The sequence below is a fragment of the Pipistrellus kuhlii genome, unplaced genomic scaffold (assembly GCF_014108245.1).
Source record: "Pipistrellus kuhlii isolate mPipKuh1 unplaced genomic scaffold, mPipKuh1.p scaffold_m20_p_10, whole genome shotgun sequence".
NCBI lineage: Eukaryota > Metazoa > Chordata > Mammalia > Chiroptera > Vespertilionidae > Pipistrellus > Pipistrellus kuhlii.
The window spans coordinates 11,939,827-11,965,852 of record NW_023425405.1 but is presented as its reverse complement, the minus strand read 5'-3'; the positions used below and the strand labels follow the sequence as shown (position 1 = coordinate 11,965,852).

Here is a 26,026-nt window from a genome sequence, read left to right as displayed (position 1 = left end):
CAGGAGCTGCCCCCAATCTGGGTGCCAGCCAAGGCGGGTGCCAGCAGGGGGACCCCCTAATTACCCCGCCAGTCACCCCACAGATTAGTTCTGATCACTGGCCAGGTCTAGGGGCCCTACCCATGCATGAGTTTCATGCACCGGGCCTCTAGTACATATAGATTGTTAAGTGGAGAAAGGAAAAAGACTTACGGCAGTCTGAGCAGTGATGTGTGTGCAGCCCACAATTTTGGCTCCAGCCAAAGGTTTTTCTCCTTGAGCTCTCTTTCTCAAAGCCATCAGGGCCGGCATTTCTAAAAAGACCAAATATATACACAGCAATATTAGAGAGGAGGGAATGAGAAAGAAAGAATAAAGAGAAAATTTTATTCTCTTAAGATCCTTCCCCTGGTAAAATTCCCTGTCAGATTGGGTTTTTTAAGGGATCAGGATAATAAATCTGACCCTTAAGGGGCTTTAGAGGCAAATGCTCAGTGTTCTGATTTCCTGTACCCCAGGCCTCTTTATCTAGTCCCTCTCCCTTTTCCTTGTAGAGGAGTTCCTTGTAGACCCACCAGAGTTTACTCCCTCCCCACAATGTTTTCTGAGCTCAGATTGTTTTTTGTTTTTTTGTTATAAGTAGTCTTCCACATTACAATGAAATTTCATAAGCTACTAGGCCGCAGGACCAGGAAAGCGATTACTATGGACAAAAGGATACAGGCAGCTTGAGAGGAAAAGGTGCTTTCTTTCTTTACCTTGTTCAGCAATTTCAATTTCTCTTCGTCCAAACTCTGCCTGTTTTATGTTCTTGACACAGAAGTCACTGCTTCCCTTAGAGTTCTTTTGCTGCTTGTCCCTGGGAGATGTCTCATCATCAGAGCTATCTGTATATGATGCCGCTGAAAGGACAGAATAAAAAACCCTCAGGGGGAAAATGGCTTCATTTAAAATTCCAAACTATGGAGGGAACTGAGGCTCCTCTGGTCACCCAGCACTACACACATGTACACACCTGGTAAGCACCTGACTGACACTGTGGAGCTGTCCCCACCATCTTCTATGGAAAGTGCTACCCAGAGATCAGAAAGAGGAAGCCGAGAGGTGGTCCAAGACATTACCCCTGGATAGCATTAACTTGGAATCTAGGGCTGACTTTATTTTCAGAACATGTAGAGGTCTTTGGATATGCAAAAATAGAGAGATTACACCATGGTAGCAATAGGTTAAAGTTCTAAATGCAAGATCACGGTCATGAACCTAGGGGTTTCTGGGATTCTAGCTACCTTTCTTGGTCTGCTGCTTAAATGCCTGATGTAATTTGTGTTTTAGTACAATAACGAAATAGATAAGACCTAGAAAACAAGGAACCCATGGGAAAATAATTAAGAACCACACAAAAAGTGTTTGTCTGCCATAACAAAGCTTTCTTTTTCAAGGCTGGCTCTGATGAGGCTGAACTACGTCTGCAGACCCAATTAGACATTGACAATGAAGTATTCAGCCTGCTCTCCCTTATTGCTGGCCTCTGTTAGTCCTGCATTAGGCATTTTAGAATCCCAGAGAAATGATAAATCCTCTTTGGTATAATAAAATGCTCTCATGACAAACTCATTTAGCAATACACACTAGAAGGTGAAAGGTATGACTTTTGATTGTGGTTAATAGGCAGCAGCAGCTGCTGCTATTCCCATGACTAACTGAGGTCTTCCTAGTCTTCATTTAATTCTGTAGTTGATGGTTGTTTGCTGGATGATTTGAATCTGTTTCCTTCCTTGACTTATGTTTCAGATTCTGTGGATAGGTTCTTCCTAAGGAGTCATCAAGGTTGGGAGGAAGGTTGGGAAACATAAAGTATGGTCTATATATTTTCCAATTAGATAAGAAGTACTTCCATCACTTTTAAGAGGAGAAACCTGCAAAGTCTCATAGCCCCTAAGGTCTCTAGTACTCTGACCTACTTATATCCAGAGAATTAAGACATTTTTGGGACTTCTTAGCCAACAGTCTATCTCTGGGAGGGCTGTAAAAGGCAAGTCTGACCTTGCCCAGTTAATCAGGCATGGCACTACAAAATGTTTGGCCAGCAGGGGCCTCTGTCTCTCCTGGAGTTGGAAAACAGCCATAGAGCAAAGTCCTAACACGAGGCAACAAGAATGAGCCTGAGTCACAGTCACCAGGGAGGTGAGGAAATTAAAATCCCCAAAGAGACTTTTGTTCTCGAAAGGAGCTAACCTGTACAAAAAGTCTGTGGTTCTCCCTCCTAGGGTGAGTGAGAGCTCAAAGTACTTTTGGCAACAGAGCCCAGAAACAGCTTCCCGGGCAGTCACCTGCTTCACTAATCAATACTCAGAAACAGCTTATGAGTTGGAAGCTGAGGGAACCATGCTTCTACCACCCGAGAGAAGAAAATAACAGCCTTCCCTAACCCTGATCCAATTTACAGGATAATTGTTTTGAAGAAAGTGTTTACATTCAGAATACAGAAATTTCAAACCTTTTTCCAGAGCCATGATGATTTTTATGTCCCCAATGGCCATTTAAATATAGTGGTTATGTGTTCTGGCGTCAGACAGACTTCAGTTGAAGTCTCAGTTTCTGTTTCCAGCTGAATAAAGTGGAGATGATACTAAAACCTATTTAATAGGGTTGACAATTCATCCATATATTCAGTCATTCACACATTCAAATACACACAAAATTCAACAAAATTTTATTGCATATCTGCTATGTACCAGGCACATTCTAAGTGCTGGGGATAAGGACAGATATAGGCTGTCTTTACCTTCATTGAGTTTTCATGAAATAACTAGTTATAAAAGTAATCATTTTAGAGTTTTTCTTTCCTTGTGGTTATAATATGTAGTATGAAGCAGACTGTACAATAGGCAGAAATGGCTTTTCAAAGTCAAGTTATTAAGAAGATGAAATAAGATAATGTAAGTAAAGTGTTTAGTACAATGCTTGGTGTAAAGCACTCAATAAATGATACCTGATATTACCAGGTTTTATACATATTTTAAATGCAGTAGCACACATAATACTTCAAGGATCCTTATTCAGCTTTAGGATTTTGAATGGGAAAGGAATAACATACATACAATATTATTTAACAGGGTTTTTTCCTACCTCCTCCATTTACTAATCTACCCAAGCAGCAGGTGGCTGGGCTGGCAGTGATTGAAAAGGTTGAGGCTGGAGTCCTGACTCTACCCAGAATGGCTCTCCTCTCCTCTGCCTCTTTCAGCTTCTAAAGGTGAGTCAGGGGGTAAAAAAACAAACAAAAAACTACGACAAGACCCTCACATTTTCCCTTAAGAGAAGCACACTAATTTTTAACTTGAGTTGTTTACTTCCATCGCAAAGAAAAAAGTTTATTTATACCACCTTCCTATTCTAAAATGAGAAAAAGCACACCCAAAAACCAGTATTCTATTTCTTAACAGTAGTTAATTGGTTGTAGTTAGTTCAACCAATGTGTGGTGTTGTTTTTTTTGTTTTTGTTTTTTGGGCCAAAATGAATTTGTTTTCAAAGAGCCCTTGATATAGATCTGTTATCAGGTTAGAAAGAAAAATACCAGTTGTCTAGATTGTAAAAGTATGTGAATGTAAAAGGGCTGACAGGCCCATACTGAGTGTTACTTCTGCAAGCACAGTGGAAAGACTATTCCTGAACTAGTGTAACATTCATTTTTTAAATCCTACTCATTTCCGCCACTATATTTAAAGTACCACATTCATGAAAATAGCTGAGATAGTCTTAAACATTTTCCTGGGGAAAAATGGAGAAATGCAACACATCTGTATATACACACTTAAAAAGGTTCTAAAGTGTTTGTTCTTTAGAAGCCCAGAGTTTTAATTAAAAATGAATTCTGAAGCCCAGAGTCTTAATTAAAAATAAATGAGCAATCACCAAGGCAGTAACCTACTGAAGTACAGGCCTGAGACCTTGGCTCTTGCTTCACCTCTAATTAGTTATGTGATCAGTTTTCAATTTATCCAACTGTAAAATAGGTTATATAACAGAGTCCTCTCTCTCTTTCCTCTAACTAAAACCAAAAAAGTCTTATGAATAAATGAGATAATACCAAAAAAGGTTTAACTCTAGATAGAAATTAATATAAAGTACAATGTAATGTTCCCATGAGATGTTGTCTTATTTCATGATATCGCAGAATCAAAGCATAACTTGAGGAATCACTAATTCACAATCTATCCTATTTAACATGCATACATATGTTCTAGGGCTCACACCTGATGAAGTCTTACCTCCTAGCAGCTGTGATATTGTGGGTTATTGCTAGGAGAAGAAGCAGTCAGACTCCTGGTTGAATTAGTCCTATTAGGCTATTTTAAGTCAGGCAATTCCTCTTAGGCCCAATCTATTCATTTGGTAATGGAAATAACAGTAGGGACCTGTGTGTCAATGTGCAGCAGATTTCACTGATGAGTAACACTCTAGAAACATGTGAAAAGCTATGTTAGCAACCAAAATACAAATAAACAAAATGTTATTATTTGAAAAATATTGGAATACTTCAATCAATTATGACCTAAGAGACTGCAGTCTTTCCTTCTTATCCTTAACCAATTAATTCCCTGCAAAGACAGCTTTTTCAGAAGTGTATTACTGAGAATGATCTGGCTTTGAAGAAACATCTTCTGCTCATTTATTTTTATGAGGTTTTGTGTTTAGGGAGAGAGTTTTTAGAAGGTTTTTTTAAAATATATATAAAATAACTTTAGGGATTAATGTAGCCTTTTTCAAGCTAGCATTAGCCTTGAAGCATCCATTAAATATAGGAATTAACTTCTCTTCTATGCATCTCAAAGGATACTAGTTAGTTCATCCTTTGAAGAACTAAGAAAAACAGTCTCTCACCATTTTCTGTGTTCTGTGATTCAGATGAGGAAACCTGGTTGAGAAAGCCTGGCAGAAGTTTCTAAACGAAAACATTTTGTAATGTCATAAACCTTCTTTTATCTGTTTATGTGCACAGAGTAGATCAGAGACCTCAACAAGGGAGTAAAGTATATTAAAATCTCTGGACACCTTTCACCAATATTTACTCATTGAGCATCTCTCATGTATCAAACACAATTCCAAGTGCTGGAAACAGAGCAATATAAAACAAGCAGAAATCTCTGCTCTCAAGGATCTCATGTTTAAGAAGAAAGAAGATAACAATAAATTAGTAAAAATATATGTTATATGGTAAGTGCTATGGAGAAAAATTTGATAGGGAGTGTTGGGTGGGTTGTTTGTACAATTTTATTTTTTTATATTTTTATTAATTTCAGAGAGGAAGGGAGAGGGAGAGAGAGAAACATCAATGATGAGAGAGAATCATCAATCAGCTGCCTCCTGCACAGCCCCTACTGGGGATTGAGCTTACAACCCAGGCATGTGCCCTTAATTGGAATTGAACCTGAGACTCTTCAGTCCAAAAGCCAATGCTCTCTCCACTGAGCCAGGGCTGTTTGTACAAATTTAAAAGAGAAGCCAGGATAGACCTATTTTGAGAGGGGATCTTTTGTCAAGAACTGCAGGTAAGCCTTAACCGGTTTGGCTCAGTGTCAGCCTGCGGACTGAAGGGTCCCAGGTTCGATTCCGGTCAAGGGCATGTACCTTGGTTGAGGGTACATCCCCAGTCGGGAGTGTGCAGGAGGCAGCTGAATCAATGTTTCTCTCTCATCGATGTTTCTAACTCTCTATCTGTAAAAATCAATAAAATATATTTAAAATAAAATTTTCTAAAAAAGAACTGGAGGTAAGACCCAGCTAGGGTATCTTAGAGCATTCCAGGCAGAGGGAATAGCAAGTGCAAACGTCTTAAAGCAGAAGAATTTCAAAATAACAAAATAACAGTAAGAAGGCTAGTCTAACTGGAGTGAAACAAATAACTGGGGGAGGCAGGAGGTTTGGAAAAGTAAAGATGTGATTAGAAATGTAATAGGAGGCTGAATGGTATACTTTGTAGGCCATTGTAAGAATTTTAGGCTATACTCTGAGTGAGATTGGGAAGCCATGGGGGATTCTGAGCTGAGAAGTGATATAACCTGACTTATCTTAAAATAATTAATCTTGCTATAGTATTGTCAACAGACTGAAGAGAGGTAAGGTTGGAACTCAGGAACTCAGCTTTTAAGATATGGGAGATTTGAGATGCCTAAAACACCCAAGTGAAAGGACTGATAGCAATTGAATACAAAGATCTAATATGTATGGGAGAGATTTCAGCTGGGGATAAAATTTGAGAATCATATGTCACTACTATGTGGTATTTAAAACTATGAAACTGAGGTTCATTGGGAAGGCAGGCATTAGTTTTTCTCTGCAGAAACACAGTTAGAAATATGGATCTAGTGTGTAGGGAATAAATTGAGTTGGAGTGAAAATTTAGTATAGTTATTATTTAGTATAATCTTTAGATAAACATGCACAAACTACTAGTCTAAAATGTTATACTCTGTTTTACAATTCAAATTTTCACAATTATTAAAGTTTCCAGAGTTATATTAGCTGGTTTATGAATTTTCAACACTGGTTATTTCAGCCGAGTAAGAGTGGTACCACACTTGGTGTCTGCAGACAAAAATCCATAGGAAATTATCTCATGTTTTTTTTTTTTTTTTTTTTTTTTTTTTTAATATATTTTATTGATTTTGTACAGAGAGGAAGGGAGAGAGATAGAGAGTTAGAAACATCAATGAGAGAGAGTCATCGATCAGCTGCCTCTTGCACACCCCCTACTGGGGATATGCCCGCAACCAAGGTACATGCCCTTGACCGGAATCAAACCCGGGACCTTTCAGTCCCCAAGCCGACGCTCTATGCATTGAGCCAAACCGGTTTCGGCTATCTCATGTTCTTTACATCATTCAGTTATTGTGGGGAGAAAGTAAAAAATGAATGTAAAAATGTAAACAACAATCTACCAATCTAAAAGTTAGTTTTCTAAACAGGCATTCTTCAAGTTTACATAATAAATACTGCTTTCCTAATTGTGTGAAGAACAAATAAAACTTCAGGTCAGGATGAAAACTTTCTAATGAATATTACTACTTCTAATGTGAAGAGACAACTCAGTTTCCTACTACATTCCACTATAAGAGCAAAATAAAATAGCTCCATATTAGATCAGATACATACTGGGCACTGTTGCACAAATAGCCAATGCCTTAAAGGGGTTTTACATGGTAACAGCTCATCTGGCATTAAATGATAAAACTCAGGGCACATATATTTGGAATAGTGCCACTGCAAAGGAAGAAAGGAATAATAAGCAATACAATATCACAGCTTAGAAGAGAAGGCAAAGGGCTCACTTGAACTAGCTACAACGTTTTCGTGTTTGTTGGGGCAATTAAGGTTTCCCCATTAATATGCAAGTACCAGCTGGAAGGACAGGGAACCCCTCTTCTATTTTCAAAGAAAGGAAAAAAAAGTCTTAACACATGTTGTTTAGTGAAGGTGGTCAGTGAGCAACATACTCCTTCCCACCCTCTGAATAAATCAGAACTCAATTTCCTTAATCACCTTCTTCTACCTTTATTGGAAAAAGAGGCTTCTGTTAAACTCCACTCTTAATCCCCAAGAGCAAGCATATCAAACTCGCGGCCCATGTGTCACATACCATGTTTATTTGGCCTGCGATAACCTTTGAATTTGACATATTTGCCCAAGAGGAATCCAAAAATTCCATCTAGAATTTTGGTCTAAATTTCAACTTAGAGACAAAGTGTTTATTCCAAAGCACAGGCTTGACCATGCTTAATTAGCCTTGGGTAGGCAGTGGGGTCGATTGGTCCTACCTCCACAGCTGAGTCCATAGAAGTTCAGTACTCACCTGAACTGTAGCTGTCAGTAGACGACTGAGAAATGGAACGAGACAGAGAGCGACGTCCAATTTTGGTGGGACGTTTGTTAAATTCTTGCTTCTGGTCAGCAAACTGGATCTGCTAAGAAAAAGGACTCTAGTTACATAAAGGAAAACAACCTCTGCTTTGAGATAACATTTCAAGGAAGTTGATCTAACTGTAGCAACCCACCTTGAGAATGTTAACACTGGAGAGAAGAATGATTTTTCATTCTTTACTTATTATATTTCCTATCAAATTTAAAATATTCAATCCACTCTCTGACTATATGCTTTTATTTTATTACTAGAGGCCCAGTGCCTGGATGTGTACACTGGTGGAGTCCCTCAGCCTGGCCTGTGCCCTCTTGCAATCTGGGACCCTTCCGGGGATGTTGAGGAGCTGGCTTCGCCCTGATCCCCGCAAGCTAGGCTGAGGGACCCCACCGGTGCACAAATCTGTGCACTGGTCTCTAGTATGCATGTTAAGATCTTTGGTTAATCTCTTCCCTCTCTCCCCTCTCTCCCCCTCTCCCCCTCCCACCTTCTCTCTGAGATTCATCAGTCTGTTCCATGTTCCCATGACTGTGGTTTCCACTCCTTCATTGAGCATCTGCCCCCTGGTTGTCAATGTGCATCATAGCTACTGGACGGTCACTTAGGCTTTTATATACATAGATTATTGTTATTTTTTAAAATCCTCACCTGAGAGAGTGGAAGGGAGGGAAGAGGGAGAGAAACATCTACTGGTTGCCTCCTACACATGTCCCCACTGGGGTCAGGGATTGAACCTGCAACCGAGGTATGTGCCCTTTGACTAGGAATCAAACCTTCGACCCTTTGGTCTGTGGGCTGACACTCTAACCACTGAGCAACCAGCCAGGGCTATATGCTTTTTACAATAAAATTGTGATGAGAGAAAGGGGGGAAGGGGGGAGAGAGGGAGAGAGAGAAAGGGAGAGGAAGAACGGAATTTCTGATTAAAATTAATTTTTAGAAAGCTGAGTCATATTCAGAAATTTTTTCTATAGTTTTGCTGAAAAGAATTTTGAGACTATTCCAATTTTCACCTATCTAGATGAGAAACTGCAAGGTACAGGAGGGTAAAGTGACTTGCCTTCAAGGTTTTAAGATTCTCAGGAAATGGTTTGGTATAATGAAAAAATAGATAGGCTTTCCATTCAGACAGAACGTTCCTGAGACTGCATTAAAAATAATGGCTATGGCCGAAACTGGTTTGGCTCAGTGGATAGAGCATCGGTCTGTGGACTGAAAGGTCCCAGGTTCGATTCCGGTCAAGGGCATGTACCTTGGTTGAGGGCACATCCTGGGGGGGGGGGGGGGGTGTACAGGAGGCAGCTGGTTGATGTTCTCTCTCATCAATGTTTCTAGCTCTCTGTCCCTCTTTATCTCCCTTCCTCTGTGTAAAAAAATAAATAAATAAAAATAAATCAATAAAATATATATTTAAAAAAAATAATGGCTCTGCTGAAACTGGATTGGCTCAGTGGATAGAGCATCGGCCTGTGGACTGAAAGGTCCTGTGTTCAATTCCAGTCAAGGGCATGTACCTTGGTTGCGGGCTTATTCCCAGTGGGGGGTGTGCAAGAGGCAGCTGATTGGTGATTTTCTCTTATTGATGTTTCTAACTCTCTACCCCTCTTTATTCCTCTCCGTAAAAATCAATAATAATAATAAAAAAAAATAGAATCACTTCGTGCATGATTTACTTAAAAAAAAAAAAATGACTATACCGCTCACTAGCTATGTGATGTTGGTCAAGATGTTTCTATTAGCCTCATTTTCTCATAAATACAGCAAAGATGGAAATGCCTCACAGGTTTTAGAGAAACAATGTATGGGCATACTTTGTTTTATTGTGCTTCACAGATGTTGCATTTTTGTTTTTGGTTGGTTGTTTGTTTATTTAAATTGAAGGCAAGACTCTCCACCAGCAAAAGATCACAATTCTATTGTGATAGCCTGGAAACAAACCTCCCCCCCCCCATCTCTGAGGTACATCTGTAGGTAAACTGTGAGACATAACAGGAGATTCAGTAAGTCCACTCCCCCACTCCAGCCCCTACAGTTTACAAATCTTCTTATAGCTCTTGCAGATAGTCATTATAGTTTTTAAAGATGTATGAATTAGCTTTTTAATACTAGTAAGTATAGTAAACATTAATTTATTATTTTTAATGCTTGCTATAAAATATCTAAAAGTCACAAGAGTGATCATTTATCCTATCTAATGAAGAGGTAATATGGAAATTGACAATCACTCCAACACCCAAGATGGCTGCCCCCATGTGGTAAAAGATAGCCAGCGGGGGAGGGCAGCTGTGGGCTATCAGGCCAGCAGGGGAGGGCAGTTAGGGGTGACTGGGCTTGAAGGGGAGGGCAGTAGGGGGTGACCAGGCCAGCAGGGAAGGGCAGTTAGAGGTAACCAGGCTGGCAGGGGAGTGATTAGGTGGTGATCAGGATGGCAGGCAGAAGCGGTTAGGGGCAATCAGGCAGGCAGGCTAGTGGTTGGGAGCCCACAGTCCTGGATTGTAAGAGGTCCCAGGTTGGAGAGTGTTCAGGCTGAGCTGAGAGACACCTCACCTCTGAACACAAATTTTGTGCACTGGGCCTCTAGTTAACTATAGTATGACAGATGTAAAGGAGTGAATAAGTGTACTGAATATGTATAAACCTCAATACTCGAGATTGCATTTTGGACACTATCTGAAAATGAATTTCTTGCACTTTTATCTTTCTCTTGCTGTTGGAGGTTCTGGCTGCTATTTTTTAATACTTTATCAATCAAAGCTCATATAATTTGAACAAATATATTTTTTCTTTTCCCCTAATTGAAAATTTGCATTAATTGCTTAAATGATTCTGGATCCCAGGTGGCAAGGAGGCAGGAAGCACCTAAGATCTGACAACTGGTTCTACCTTTCATAATAAAAAGATGATTCCCCGATGGGCAGAACACAGATACAGCATATGAAAATGAGAGAGCAACTGACCTCCATTTCCTGCAGCTAGAGGTAACTATCGTACTACCGTGTTTCCCTGAAAATAAGACATCCTCTGAAAATAAGACCTACTTACAGGTTTCCTTCTGAGTGAAATATAAGGCATCCCCCCGAAAATAAGGCCCCCCCTAGGCTATCGCTAAACATGAGAGATTTGGTCCACTGATTCTGAAAGAAATGGAGTCACAAGAAATTCACCAGGAAATTCAGGAATCGAATTGTTATGATGATGTTCCAGAAGATGATGACATGATTGTCATTGAATAAATGAGTAAATTCTTGATACTGTAGGATTCACAGTTTGTCTGGTTTGTGTTGACAACTACCGTACTACTGTACCGTATACAAGTAATAAACTTCCTTTATTTTCATTTAACAATAAATGTGTACCCTATTCTTCATAGAAAAGTAAGACATCCCCTGAAAATAAGACCTAGCACATCTTTGGGAGCAAAAATTAATATAAGACACTGTCTTATTTTCGGGAAAACAGGGTAAGTCATTTGAGTATTGAGACAAAGGAACCAATGACAAATTTAATTAGATTAGCATGTCTTTCAGGGGAATTCATACCATTTTCATAGCTGTAGCAACATAGAAAGCCTATGCAGCATTTCCAAGCTGTAAATTATTTTCAGCAATAGGAAAATTCATTGGATTACAAGTTCTTTGCAAAATAAAAAGGGGCAAAACTGATTATTTTGCTAAACAGGTAAAGTGCCCTTTCTATGAACTCCCATGGGATATACATGAACTTCCATGTACGTCTCCAATTATAGCACTTATCACACTGAACCCTGTATAAGCAACTGGCTCCATAAAGGCAGGAGCTATGTACTAAGGGTGACCTTTCATTCTCAGACACCAATGCCTGACACATGGTAGGCAATCATGTGCTGAAATGAATCTGAAGTAGCCTGGTCGAACTTCACTGTCCGTACATGGTTGAATATTAAGTAAACATGGTAAGCATAAACCAAGCTTATAGTTAAAAGAAGTTTTAAGGGCAAAAAAGTTGGGAAGGGGAGGAAGGTGGGTGTGAAAATGGGGAGGAGGATAGCAGTCAAGCTCAAAACTGGTTTGCATTTCATCAACCTTGTTTAAGACAATGACTTGTCTTTATTCTTTTTTAGAGGCCCATCTAGGAAAAGGAGTAATAACTGTCCTTCCAAAAGTCACAATGAGTCACTAACTTTAGCAGTGCCTTCTTAAAACAGCAAAAAGAGAGTAACAGACAAACCCGCCCTGAGGCATGTGAACAACCCCCTCCCATCCCACAGGCCACTAGAGGGGGCCACTCACTCTGCTTCTCTAGGATCAGGGGTGGGTGGGCACACCCCAATAACACTAAGCCATAGCTGCATCATCATCTCACACCATTTTCCCTAAGCTAAGCTCCATTCTCTATTCTTCTCTATTTGCAGTAATTCCTTCTTCCGTTTAGGTCAAGTTTAGGCTGTTTTTGGCACTACAGAAGACTATGTAGGCTTTTTCACTCAGAGGCAGAGAGTACTAAAAGTTGTTTACTTGTTTGATACTTAACTCAAGTTTCTTTTGTACAGAATATTAGAGACTAACCACTACATAGAATGTTATACCATTTTCTGGAGAAATTAATGTTTATCTCTTACTGATAACCAGAGCATATGTTTTAAGTCGGTCATCCCTGTTGCCCACCTACCCTAATAGTTAAATACTATATACATTCCTTACTCAACAGCTCACCTTGTAACACTCAACCTCTTGTAACACAGTAGTCTATCCACTCCCGGCAGGCGTATTTTGGTAGATCCTATCCCTAATTTTCTATGTGTCTGAAATCAGAGAGTCCTTCAAGGTAATCCACTTTTTTCCCCAGAGAGAACTGCCTAATTTCAACAAGCATCAAGATAAGGAAAGGAAAGAGACTGCTAGGAGAGGGGCAGCTCACCTTTTGCCAGAAGGAGGGATGAAAGCAGGAAAGGAGGGAAAAAGCAGCTGGCCTTTCACATTAACGGTCATCACAGCAGCAAGACTGGAAAGTAAGAGCTTAGCCTCACCTGGGCTTTAATCCCAGATTTGCCACTGACAACGTATTTCTTCTTGTTGCTCAGCATAGTGACATTACCAGCCCTACTGCCACCTCTCCTGGCTAGGGACCCTTGTGGTTAGGCCTTTAAACTTTCCGCACCAGCAATTCTGTTGGCTCTGATTCCAGCTAGCTTCCCCCCCTCCCTCCTCATTGGGAGGTGGGGTGCTACCCTTCGCTGGAATCACTGAAGCTGCTCTAACAACCCCTCCAGCAATTGAACCCAATGTAATAACGCATTTGTTAGTGGCTCCTCAGCCATTCCTAATTCTGGTGGCTGTTTTGCTTTTATTATATTTTTTTTCCTAAACACCTAATTACAAGATCCTCTGACCTCTAAACCTTAACAAGTCCCTTGACAAGGCCCAACTTGCATGCGCATAACAATAGAGTATTTATATAACCATGGCACTTTTTTGCCTGCTATAATTACCTTGCTAATTAAGTTCCTTTTTAACCTTACCTCCTCCTTTTCCATGTCAGATGATTTTAGTTAGCCTAGTCTTATTAGAAAAAAATAATAATAACTACAAAGCCACTGAAACAATGAGGGAATTTAAGATAGCAAGAAAAAAAAATGGTGCTAAGTGCTCAGGCAGCCCCCCCCGCCCCGCTCCCCGTCCCCCAACTACGCTCTGTGTCCTTGAGTTAGTCAGAGTAGGGACAGGTTTTGACATCTGATTTCCAGTCCCATCTCCAGATTGTTGCTGATTAGGTACTGAGTGACTGTTTTTTTCAGCCCTGGCAGGTTGGCTCACTGGTTAGAGCATCAGCCTGCTGACCGAAGGCTGTGGGTTCAATTCCTGTCAAGGGCATGTACCGGTGGGCGCAGGAAGCAACAATCAACGTGTGTCTCTCTCAAGTCATTTCTCTCTCTCTCTATCCCCCTCCCTCCCTCCCTCTCACCCTCTCAAAAAAAAAAAAAAAAATCAACGGAAAAAATATCCTCAGGTGAGGATTTAAATTTTTTTTTCAGCTTTGGCTGGGAGTATTACCAAGCACCAGAACTTTGCCACTCCGTCGGGTGCATGCAGGAGGCAACAGATGGGTTTTTCTCTCTCTCTTTCCCTGCCCCTTCCTCTCTCTAAAATCAATAACTGTGTGTTTTGTGAAGGTATGACTACAAAGGAAAGTTTTCTTTTCATATATTTATGAAAAGAGGGATAGAGAGTTAGAAACATTGATGAGAGAGAAACAGTGATCAGCTGCCTCCTGGATGCCCCCCACTGGGCACGGAGCCTGCAACCAAGGTATACACTCCGACGGGAATTGAACCTGTGACCTTCCATTCTGAGGCCCGACGCTCCATTCACTGAGCCAAACTGGTCAGGAAGGACAAAGGGAATTGCCTTAGAGTCCCCAGAATCACAATGGCTTTGTTACATATCAAATACAGTCAAATGAAAGGGCAAAGAATCATTATTTATCATTATTTTTTGTTGAATTCTGAAAGGGGGCCAGTGAATAGAAGATCCATATTCAACTGTATCTTATAGAGACAGGGTAGAAAAGTATTTTGAATTCTTCTTAAAAGGAGCTACTTATTGAGCAGAAGAAAGAACAAAAAGTGGTAAATTATTTTTTTTTTTTTAAAGAATAAGCTTTAAGAGAAAAGGTCTCTGAAAGAATAGAATAAGGGTAAGAGCTAATGTTTATTAAGTGCCTACTATACACAGCCTGTGCATGTTACTTCTATTAATCAGCAAAGGATGTTTAAAAGTAGGCATTGCTAACCCCATTTGACAAATTAGGAAAGTGCAGCTCTGTGAGAACAAATGATTTGCCTGAGGTCTCACAGTAAGTAAATGATGGGACTAGAAGGTGGGAGCCTGTGTTTATGTCAGAGCTGAGGCTCTTTCCCCTAGAGTGGTTGGCAAACTCATTAGTCAACAGAGCCAAATATCAACAGTACAACTATTGAAATTTTTTTGAGAGCCAATTTAAAAAAAATTTTTTAATCAGGTTTAAATCATCACTTTATTTTTCTTGTGTAAAATTATGTGGTGGCCACAGCTGGAGCCTGGGTCCTCTGCACAGAAACTCTGGTGTGGGTCTTTACAAGATGGTCAGTGAATTCCTGATAGGAACTCTTTCCAGAGATCGGGGTGAGATAGCTGTATGTCGTAGAGATGGCATCAAAGGTGGCCTTGGCAAAGTTGCCCAGGGTGGCAGCGCAGCGCCTGTCTGAGGTGTAGCAGTCATCAGTACCAGCCATCATCAGCAAATTCTTGGGCACAGGGGCTGAGACAATGCCTGTACCCCTGGGGGCAGGGATGAGAGCACCAGGACAGAGCCACAGCGGCCAGTCACCTTGCCAGGAACTGTGTGGGGCTTGAATCTCGTTTCCCCGCAGCCTCTCCGCACGGGCACAATAGAGAGCTTAGCCAGGATGATGGCTCCACGGATGGCAGTGGCTACTTCCTTTGAGCACTTAACACCCAGACCAACATGTCCACTGTAGTCCCCAATGGCGATAAATGCCTTGAACCGGGTCCTCTGACCAGCACGGGTCTGCTTTTGCATAGGCATGATCTTTAACACCTCATCTTTGAGGGATGCCCCCAAGAAAAAGTCAGTGATCTCAGATTCCTTGATGGGCAGGGAGAATAGGTAGATTTCCTCTAGGGATTTGATCTTCATGTCCTTGACCAGGTGGCCCAGCTTGGTGACAGGGATCCACTCCTTGTCCTCGGCCTTGCCTCCACGAGCTCCACGGCCTCAACCCCTACCCCGACCACGGCCTCCACCCCAGCCCCGGATGCCACTGCGGCCTCCTATTCCGGGGCCTCCCGCAGCACCGGCCTCATCCGCCATTTGGTGTTTCGTTGTAAAAGAAGCTAAACTTAAACTTCTTCTAATGCAACTTCTTCAAAATAGACTCGCCCAGGCCGTGGTATTTTGTGGAAGAGCCACACTCAAGGGGCCAAAGAGCTTCATGTGGCTCGTGAACTGCAGTTTGCCCACCATGGCCCTATACCATACTTAATGACATCAATCAATCAAACACCAAAAACTCCCTGGGTCCTAATCTCGAGTGCATTAGCCCTACTTCATTTTTAATTTAATTACTCCTTACATTTACTTTCTTATCAGATTGGGTCTCAGAAATGACGTCATCCCAGATAATCTTGGAGCTCTGATCAAATCACAATTCTGAAATGGCTAATCCAAGAGTTTTTAATTTAAAAGCCCTTTAACTGACAACTTTGCCTAATGCCACCACCAGAAATTAAAACAGAAATTGAATCCCGTTATTGATGTTAACCATCACTCATAATTTCAAGAAATGAGATAGATGGATAGTTTCCTGCTTGTTGGCTGGATCTCTATAAACTTCTGCTTTTGCTAACAAAGGATGTTCACCCTAGTACACTCTCAGCTGGTTCCTCATTTTACTCACTCAGGTGGAAAGGAACTCTTTGGTCCAATGGCTTGTCATCACACTTGAACCAAAAGGAGTTGCAGATCTACACCAAACGCAACCAGAAGACATTTTAGGACACTATTACTGATGGGAAAAAGCCTTACCACTTAATGAGTTTATCTAACAAAGAAGTTCTCAAACTTTATACTCTTCAAAATCACCTGGAAGGCTTATTAAAACGCATTTCTGGGCCCCACTCCCAGAATGTCTGGTTTATTATAGTAAATCTGGGTGGGGCCCAAGATTTTGAGTTTGTAACAAGTTTCTGGGAGATGCTGCCCCTGCTTTCTGGGAACCACACTTCTCCAAGCATAGATAAAGCAGCTCTAATTTTCTTGACTCTTTCCTTGGCCAACCATTTGATCCTATCTGTGACTATGCCAGGGCGGAATATTGAAAGGCAGAAAAGATTCTTAGAAAAGTAAGAGATTAGAATGAAGTAAATCTTCATACCCAGCTCAGAGATCAAGAGAACTGGGTCTAATTCTGATTTCCACAGTTTGAGGCTGTTACGAATAGATGGTTAAAACAGTAAGAAAAACAGAACTCCTGAGGGACTACAGAATATTTATTTAACCTAAAGAGGATCAGGCCAAGAAAAAACAGTTAATTCCTTTTCAAATATTGATACACAAAGGATGGTAATCAGAGGTTCTCTCTGTATCTCCATTTCTTAACATTTCCCACACTTTATATCTGTAATTCTTGTTTGTAATATGGGAACAATCACAACTACTTTGCTTATCCCAAGTGTGTTCTGAGAGATAAAATAATGTATTTGAGAGGGTTTTGAAGACTACATAATAATACACAGTATAAAACATGAACATTTTTGTATTTTTAGGTCCAAAGTTCTTCATCTACAGTCCAAAGAAAAAATGCAAAATTTTCTATATGTGTATATTTTCCTAGAGAGAGGGCCCATAGTTTTTCAAATTGGTCTGTGCTTTAAATGTCAACCCTGACCCAGAGCTCAAGCCAAGCTATCTCTACCACAATTTTTCAGATAGGTATCTTAAAGGTGTCTGTCTCACTTCCAAGTAGATATGGCACAAGCATTCTTAGAAACATGCCTCCCTTTCAAGCCAAATGAGTTGCTAAGACAAATTCTTCACTTACAAAAGGAATTACTCTAGCCAAAAGCAAGCCAGGTAACCAGCTGGCTGAGTACTCAAGTCATTAGATTTCCTATGGAAAAGTACCAACTACTATAGAGAGCCTGGGTGGGAGGAGAATATTAAAATGCAGAATCTTTAAAAAAGGTCACTGCTGATCTCCACACAACGTAAGAAAAATCATTTGTATTTCACCTACTGACAAGAACTAAAGATTTCTCGGGGAAAGTAAAAACATATCAATAAGACCAATCTTTAAAAGGATGTATTCTCCAAACTTTTTGCAGTAAAACTGCCTGAACAAGCCAAAGGAAATCCTTCACAAAAACAACAACAACTGAGGAGCAGAGGGTCCAGCAGAAGTTTTCCAGAGACTGATGGAATGTTAACTGAAGGTCTATCCTGTCAACTCTCAAGATTGGGGTTCTTCAAAGTTCGTCCTGACTTATTTCCCTCCCGGAATCAGAGATGTGAGTACTATCAGCTGCTGTCTGGTCTGGGTCCTATTTTTGAGGGATATGCAAGTCTCCTTTTTCTGCTATGGTTAACAAAAGGGAAGGTATTATAATGGACCTTCTTTGCTAAATTTTCCTCCTGAAAGGTTTGAAGAGTCTTGTCATATTTCTTTTGGAGGCTAGGATAGTCTCAGTGGAAGTTTCATTACATTAATATATAACTGGAACATTTGTTAAAATGAGTCAGACATTTGTTAAAACTTTTAAAATTGAAATTTCTGCCCAACATGGGAGCTGGCTCCAGGGTTTTCTCTCAGGAGATTTAAGGGCACTGACCTTTTACAGGTAAGGTCTGGAAATCTATAGACAACACACTAGAGGGTGCTCAGCCTAATGCAGCACTTTCAAACCAGGTCAGAAATTAATGACATGCATTATCTTTAAAAAGCCTCAAAAGGTTAAGTCTTTTGGCCAGGAAATATAGATGAAAAAACTGAATTACTGAAGATAAGCCCCTCCTTATTCTTTCTCATTGTTGTTTTAAAAATGAAATCTACTGATTCAAGGTATTTTCCTAATTTTTGAGAGAGATGGGCCAAGAAATTGCTAAATGAGAGATGCCATAATGAAAACAGAGCAGGCCTGTATTTTAAAGAATGTTTACTAAAAGCTGGGGAGTCCTAGGTTATATCCCTTAAGCAATAGTCACACTAACACCTTAAGACACAGTCTTCCTTCATGTAAATAAAAAGAAGGTAAGCAGGTAAGCAGCAGGAGGTGCTCTTCAGGATGTGCTCAGCAGGTAAGATGGTGAGAAAGTTATGAGATTAAGAATTACTACAAACTTTCATTGATTCGGAATTGACATACTAATGTTCCATGGAATTCTTCTGTAATATTCCTTTAGAGAAGTACCAAAATTTAGTAGTATCTTAATATAAAATACAAAACAGACTTCTTGCTCCCCCTCGTTATTAGTAAATGGCTGGAGATTCAGAAACAAAAACCCAACTAGAATTATTGTATGAATCCTTTCCATTAATTCTAAAACAATACATTATTTGATGTGGATGGGTAGAATTATTTTTTATCAAACTTTCAAAAACTAAGCACAAGGTTATGAAACAACAGCAATAATCCCAACAAAAATAAAAAACAATAGTTTTGACAATAAGGTGAAATGTGGGCTACTCAGTTGGGCCTTTGTTAGACCTATTATATATTCAATCTCATTATTTTTGTTGTTAATATTCACCCAAGGGTATTTTTCCATTGATTTTCAGAGAGTGGAAGGGATGGGGAGAGACAAAGAGAAACATCGATGTGAGAGAGACACATTAGTTGTCTCCTGCATATGCCCGACTAAGACTGGGATGGAGCCTACAACTCAGGTACGTGCCCTGGATCTGAATCGAACCCAAGAACCTTCAGCCCACAGACCAATGCTCTATTCACTGAGCCAAACTGGTTAGGGCTCAATCTCATTACTGATGGTTATTTCTTTAAGTCCATAATTCCATAAAAGCAAAAAAGAATTTGAAATATGTTGTATATAGTCTAACCAGTTTTCCATGAGGAGATCCTACATAATGAGAGACTAATATGCAAATAGTCTGAATGGCAGAACAACCGAACAACTGGTCACTATGATGTGTGCTGACCACCAGGGCAGAACATGGTGGGCGTTGGAAGCAGGTGCCAGAGCTTGGAACATGGCGGGTGTTACCAGAGGCAGGATGGTGGAGCAGGTGAGTGGGGGTGCTAGACCAAGCTGGGATACAGGTTGCTATCATTGAGGCGAGCATCTGGTGGTTACTAAAAATTCTTTGCTCTCACAGGCTATGGTCCCTCTGGGCATGTGCACCTGCTGTGGGCGCCAGCCCTGCTCCCACCTGTTCACACCTGTTGTTGGACACGATTGTCCCTGAGGGCTTTTCCACCTCCCCCTGCTCCTGAGGGGCAACTGGGGCAGCAGCTACTGCTAGCACCCACTGACAGCGCCTGCCCCACTCACACCCAATTGCTGGCGTGGGCCCCAATTGCTCACATGGTCAGCAGATTTGAGCGGGGCCTGTGCTGTCAGCTTGTGGGAGCGGTGGTGGGAGCAGGGTTGCAACTGACAGAGGGCCAGGGTCTGCGGCAGGAGTGGGAGGGGCAAGCAGGCATGTGGAGGATGGGCCTAGACCCACTCCTGTACCCACCACAGCCTCTAGGCCAGCGTTTTTCAACAGCTGTTCCGCGGCACAGATGTTGCCTGGTGTGCCGTAGGTGCAGACAAGACAAGAATTTTATAATTTTTCACTATTTTGTTTACTTAATATTTCATAATAAAGTAATTATAAAATACTTTCTTTGTGTTTATTTGATTCCTATTTAAGAGAATTACTTTATATATAGTCAATATAGGCACAGAGTTAAATTTTTTAACATTTTCTAATGGTGGTGTGCCTTGTGATTTTTTTCATGAAACAAGTGTGCCTTTGCCCAAAAAAGGTTGAAAAACACTGCTCTAGGCCCACAGTTCCTTTAAAAGTGCATGAATTCATGCATTGGGCCCCTGATATATATTATATATATATATATATATATATATATATATATATATATATATATATATATATATATATATATATATAAACACAGATGGTAAAGACTATAATAAGCCGAAACCGGTTTGGCTCAATGGATAGAGTGTCAGCTTGGGGACTGAAAAGTCCCAGGTTCGATTCCAGTCAAGGGCATGTACCTTGGTTGTGGGCATATCCCCAGTAGGGGGTGTGCAAGAGGCAGCTGATCGATGACTCTCTCTCTCATCGATGTTTCTAACTCTCTATCTCCCTCCCTTCCTCTCTGTACAAAATCAATAAAATATATTTTTTTAAAAAAGACTGTAATAAATCACTAAACTCAGAAGAAACCACATTTAGAAACATAAGAATGGTTGCTGTTTTTAAATCTAAAGTTGATGATGGATCTAAAATATTAGGTTTTATGTGGTAGTTCTTATTAACAAATAAGTCTTTATTACCATCATATTAAAAACACTTATCAGGCAAATATGTCATTTGAAGAATGGCACTAAAGAAGCTATAGATCCTGCCTCTTAGAATATACATATAAAGAATATTTGGGGAAATGTTTTGATGGAGGAGGAAAACTGGGCAGATAGGGGAGAAAGGTCAAATGTTTTCAGATACTTGAGAGCAAACCATTTCTACAAAGTCTCTCCCCACTACCTGCTCTCCCTCTCCCCCCCCCCCATCCCCACCCCATACTCATCACACTACAAGCATAATTCAAAGATAAAGCAAGATTTGATCTAGACCAGGAATTTTGACCAGTATGCTGCAAGAATTTTTAAAACATGCAATACTTGACTATTTAGTCAGGGCCACTGACCTCTTTTCCCTTAGATTGTCAAACTTTAAAAATTGACAACAAGCCAATACAACAGCCATCTGGTGTGAATGAATCAAAATTATACCTAACTTTTCTGTCAGATTGGTAAAAATAAATAAATTTTTGGTTTGCTGCAGAATTTAAGTAGTTAATGTGTGCCATGAGATTAAAAAGATTGAGAGTCACTGGTGGGACCACCACAGTGAAGTAGTGAACAAGGCAAGTCCACTCTTTTTGCTGGTGGAGGGCCTCTTGCCTTTAGTTTGTAAACAACACAACATCTCTGAAGCACAATAAACTGAGGTGTGCCTGTATTTTCTTTTTTAATCCACAAAAGAAACAAACAAAATATCAGCTTGTGTATAAAATACAAAGCACTCATAGGATAACACAACCCATGCAGTACACAAGCACAGCCGGGCAAGCAGCTGACTCTGGCCAGGCAGCTCTAAGACTTCCCAGCTTCACTTGTAATTAAGAAACAGGGGCAACCCAAGACAGAGGAACGAATCATAAATTAGAGTAATAACTTTTTTTCCCAACCGCAGGTCTTGGTAGGAATTTCTCACAGGTGATCCCTGTCATCTGTCAGAGGTGGTGGCCTCATTATCAAGAAATGGAAAAGGAAAATGATGGGAGAACTCACCATCCACTCAGGCATGTGAAAAGCTGAGGTGCCCTCATTCCCGTCCCACTTATCCATAGTGCAGGCTTGGGGAATATATGTCCTGAAGCAAAGTGGAAAGCTGGTTTGGAAATGGCTGGGTTTTCCGAGTGGCCAAAAGCAGAACCAAACCAGGTGATTCAGAAGTTCACAATGTCTAGCAGAAGCTGCATCCCCTTTAACAGAGGCTTCCTATTCAAATCAAGATCACTCGTCAACTGCCTAACGCGTCCCTTACTGGCTGGCTAGCTTCAAAGCTTCTGCTTGTGATTCAAAATCAGAGCTAATGCAAGGTTCTGCACCCGGCCACTGAACTTCCTACAGGGCACGCACTGTCTAGTGCTACCCACACACTCTGCCGCCTCCACCCCAGCGGGGACTTTCTGCAGCACCAGTCAGGCTTCCTTTCTCCCTTTCCCTGTGTGTAAGGCACTCGTTAATTTTCTCCTGCCCCTCAGGACACGTCACTGGAAGTGCTGATACCAAAATCAATAAGGCTCAAGGTCAAGAAGGCACTCCCATTTCTCAAGAGTTACTGGATCTGCACAGTAAATAGGCGTTTCCTTGAAATCAAGAGTTCCTTATGACTTTCAAGTTTAAACAACTGTTCAGAAGCTCCCCACCTGCTCACAGCAGAGGTCTGATACTAAACTCAGGCACATCTCAAATCTCATTTTTCTCTCACAGGAGATGGAGCCAAGGAAGATCTTACAAAATCAGAATTTATAAGAAGGTCTAAAGAAAGTTCTGGCACTACAACTCCCTCTGCTGGCTCCCAGTGCTATGTACATCAAGGTCTAAGTGGTTGGCAAACTCATTAGTCAACAGAGTGGCAAACCTTGGCTTGCCAGCTGCAGTTTGCAGACCACTGGTAAGACCTTCAGGGGCATCAACAACATCAGTGCCAACTGTAAATTAGCAGCTTCCCCAGGGCTAGTCAGGAGTTAGCAACGTGTAGGTTCAGAGGGAGCCAGGTTTTCTAGTCAAGGCTAGAGCTTCCTCAAAGTCCCTATCCAATGCCAGTTTTTACTCACAGGTCTGGTTTCAGGAAGAAACAGGATGCCAACACAGCAGCTGTATAGACTATAATCTTAAGGGATCTCAGAAGCAGTTTTTTCTTTATGCCCCATACCAGCTCCCTCCTCTCTGTACACTTCAGATGTTGGAAATAAGACACAACTAGCAAAAAGGTGATCTAACCTATTTTGCCTTCTTAGTTCATTCCAATAGAAGTACCTTAGATTTCAGGCACAAAAGAAGCCCAACAAGATATGCCTGCTTCAGTCCCCTTCAAGAATCAGGGACTTAGGGAAGGTGGAAGGAAGGAGGGGGTGGGATAAGAGATCAATTAAAAGACTTTGTATGCATGTATAAAAGCATAACCAATGGACACAGACACTAGGGGATGAGGGCCTGTGCTGGGAGCGGGCTGTGAGAGATCAATGGGGGAAAAAGTGAACATATGTAATACTTTCAACAATAAAGAAAAAAAAAAAGAAAAAAAAGAATCAGGACTCTTCACAGTGGCGATTCCCATTACAGAGAATTCTTTCTATGGAGCTAATAGTCATCCTATATAATAAAAGGTTAATATGCAAATCGACTGAACAGCAGAATGACCGGTTGCTATGACACGCACTGACCACCAGGGGGAAGATGCTCAATGTAGGAGCTGTCCCCCTATGGTCAGTGTGCTCCCACAGTAGGGGTGTCACTCAGCTAAAAGCCAGGCTCATGGCTGGCTAGCACAGCAGCAGTGGTGGGAGCCACTCCTGCCTCCGAGACAGCACTAAGGATGCCTATGGGGGGTGGGCCTAAGCCATCAGTTGGACATCCCCTGAGGGCTCCTGGACTGTGAGAGGGTGCAGCCCAGGCTGAGGTACTCCCCACTCCAAGTGCATGAATTTTGTGCATGGGGCCTCTAGTAATACTATAATTAGGATTAAAGGTTCATTGTACTTTAGGGCCTTCACTGGCTAAGAGGATGGTCCTTTGGATGTGGAGAGAAGAAGAAGGAAACTCCTAGGGAAAAAGATACTGTAAGATGCCAGAGAGGGTAGAATTCAAATAAACTGATTTGGAGGGCTAGACTAGAAAGAAAGTCAAGTGAAAACAGAGGGGACTACTGGGCCAAGTGAATGCAAAGGTGTCAAAGGATTAGAGGTCCCGGGGCAGGTGGAGATCACGTGCAATAACAATAGAGTATAGCAGCCTGGCTGGTATTGCTCAGTTGGCTGAGCGTCATTGAACCATGTATCAAGAGGTCGCAGGTTTGATTCCAGTCGTGGCACATGCTTCCCCTGTAGGGGCATGAGGCAGCCGAGTGATGTTGATGTTTATCTCTCACTGATGTCTTTTTTTCTCTCTCTCCTTTCCTCTCTTTAAATTATATATATATATATATATATAAAAGATACAGAAAGTTGGTGAAATGCAGTAGTGATAAGGCCCCTCTGATACCAGGGTGTCAATTTTGATAATGCCTTAGCTTTCAGCAACCTCCAGTTATTGTCCCTCGATCTTCCTTTTAATCCAAATTTAATAAGATGAAAGTTACATCTGCTGCCTAAATTTCCAATGATAGGTTTCATCTGTATTTCAAATGCAACATATCTAAATCAAAAATGATTGCTTCATCTTTCCTTTCCCTTCACCTTCCAAACAAGCTTCTTTTCCTCACTTTTCTACCACTGTTCCCTTAGTCAAACAGATATTAAACCTAAGTCATCATTGATTTTGCCTTTGTCCCTAATCACCAGTACAGTCAATTTTCAATTAGATCTAGAGAGTATTATGCTAAGCAAAATAAGCCAGTCAGAGAAAGACAAGTATCACATGATGTCACTTTGAACCTAGTGAACAAAATAAACCCAGACACATAGAACCATGAATAGACTGATGAATTTCAGAGAGAAGGTAGGGGTAGGTTGGGTGGGATGTGGGGGGAGAGATTAACCAGGGAACTTATATGCATATATGCACAGTACATGGACACAGACAATACTGTGGCAAAGGCTTGTGAGGGGCAGGTGCCAGGAGAACAAAAGCGGACATCTATAATTACTTTAAACAATAAAGATAAAATATATATCACCCTGACCAGTTTTGCTCAGTGGATAGAGCGTTGGCCTACAGATTAGACTGTCCCAGGTTCAATTCTAGTCAAGGGCATGTACCTTGGTTGCGGGCACATCCCCAATGGGAGGTGTGCAGGAGGCAGCTAATTGTTGTTTCTCATCTATGTTTCTAACTCTTTATCATTCTCCCTTCCTCTCCGTAAAAAATCAATTAAATATATATTTTTTAAAAAGATAAAATACATATCACTTTGGCAAACTAAACTAAATGTCAATAAATATTATTTTATTATCGATCTTAGAGAGAGAGGAAGAAGAGGAAGAGAAACATCGAAGTGAGAGGGTAACATTGATCAGCTGTCTCCTGCACACCCCTTACTGGGGATTGAGCCCGAAACTCAGGCCTGTGCCCTGTCCAGGAATCAAACTGGCAACCTCTCAGTATAAGGATGATACACAACCAACTGAGCCACACCACCCAGAGCCTAAATGTCATTTTAGTTGTGATTTTTTTGTTTTGTTTTAATGTAGGTTTTAACTAAAATAGACTTAATTTTAAAACTTTAGCCTCACTATACCTTTCTGTAACAAAACTGAAATGGCAGCTCTTTGCTGCCATGCCGTGCAGTCTTCACATGCTGAAACAAAAGTAAAAACAGTAGCTGTTATAGAACTAAAGGTCTATTAACTGAGCAGGACTATATGAGGCATAATGTACAGGTATAAGTGCTAGTTATAATCTTGTTTCCAGTCTAATTTCATTTTTCCATAAGGTACCTTGGAAGGTACAAGGGCAGGGGTGACACCACTGCACATGATTATCTATTATAAACATCCTTAACATTTAGGTGAGGAGTTTGCAACTTCATAAAAGGTTACACAAACTGCACCCACTCCTGCAGTCTTCTGCTTTATAAAAATTAACCAATGTGTGTACAGCTCAAAAGAATCACATTTTCA

The 26,026-nt window shown here is 40.9% G+C and overlaps 1 protein-coding gene and 1 pseudogene across 6 annotated transcripts in view; both read right to left on the bottom strand.

Annotated features, from left to right (window-relative positions):
* AHCYL2 (adenosylhomocysteinase like 2) overlaps positions 1-26,026 on the bottom strand; it is a 134,119-nt gene that overhangs the window by 31,356 nt on the left and 76,737 nt on the right. The window contains exons 1-4 of one of the 6 annotated variants that reach the window (XM_036426592.2): positions 21,972-22,373; positions 7,833-7,944; positions 738-881; positions 193-293 (exon numbers count right to left, since the gene is read on the bottom strand). In XM_036426592.2, coding sequence (XP_036282485.1) covers positions 193-293; positions 738-881; positions 7,833-7,944; positions 21,972-22,028 — 414 coding nt within the window. In that variant the 5' untranslated portion in view covers positions 22,029-22,373. Of the gene's footprint in view, positions 1-192; positions 294-737; positions 882-7,832; positions 7,945-12,903; positions 13,191-21,971; positions 22,374-26,026 lie in introns of those variants that run through there. The other 5 variants (XM_036426611.2, XM_036426621.2, XM_036426600.2 and 2 more) reach the window with 5 other exon arrangements.
* LOC118712670 lies at positions 14,892-15,751 on the bottom strand (annotated as a pseudogene).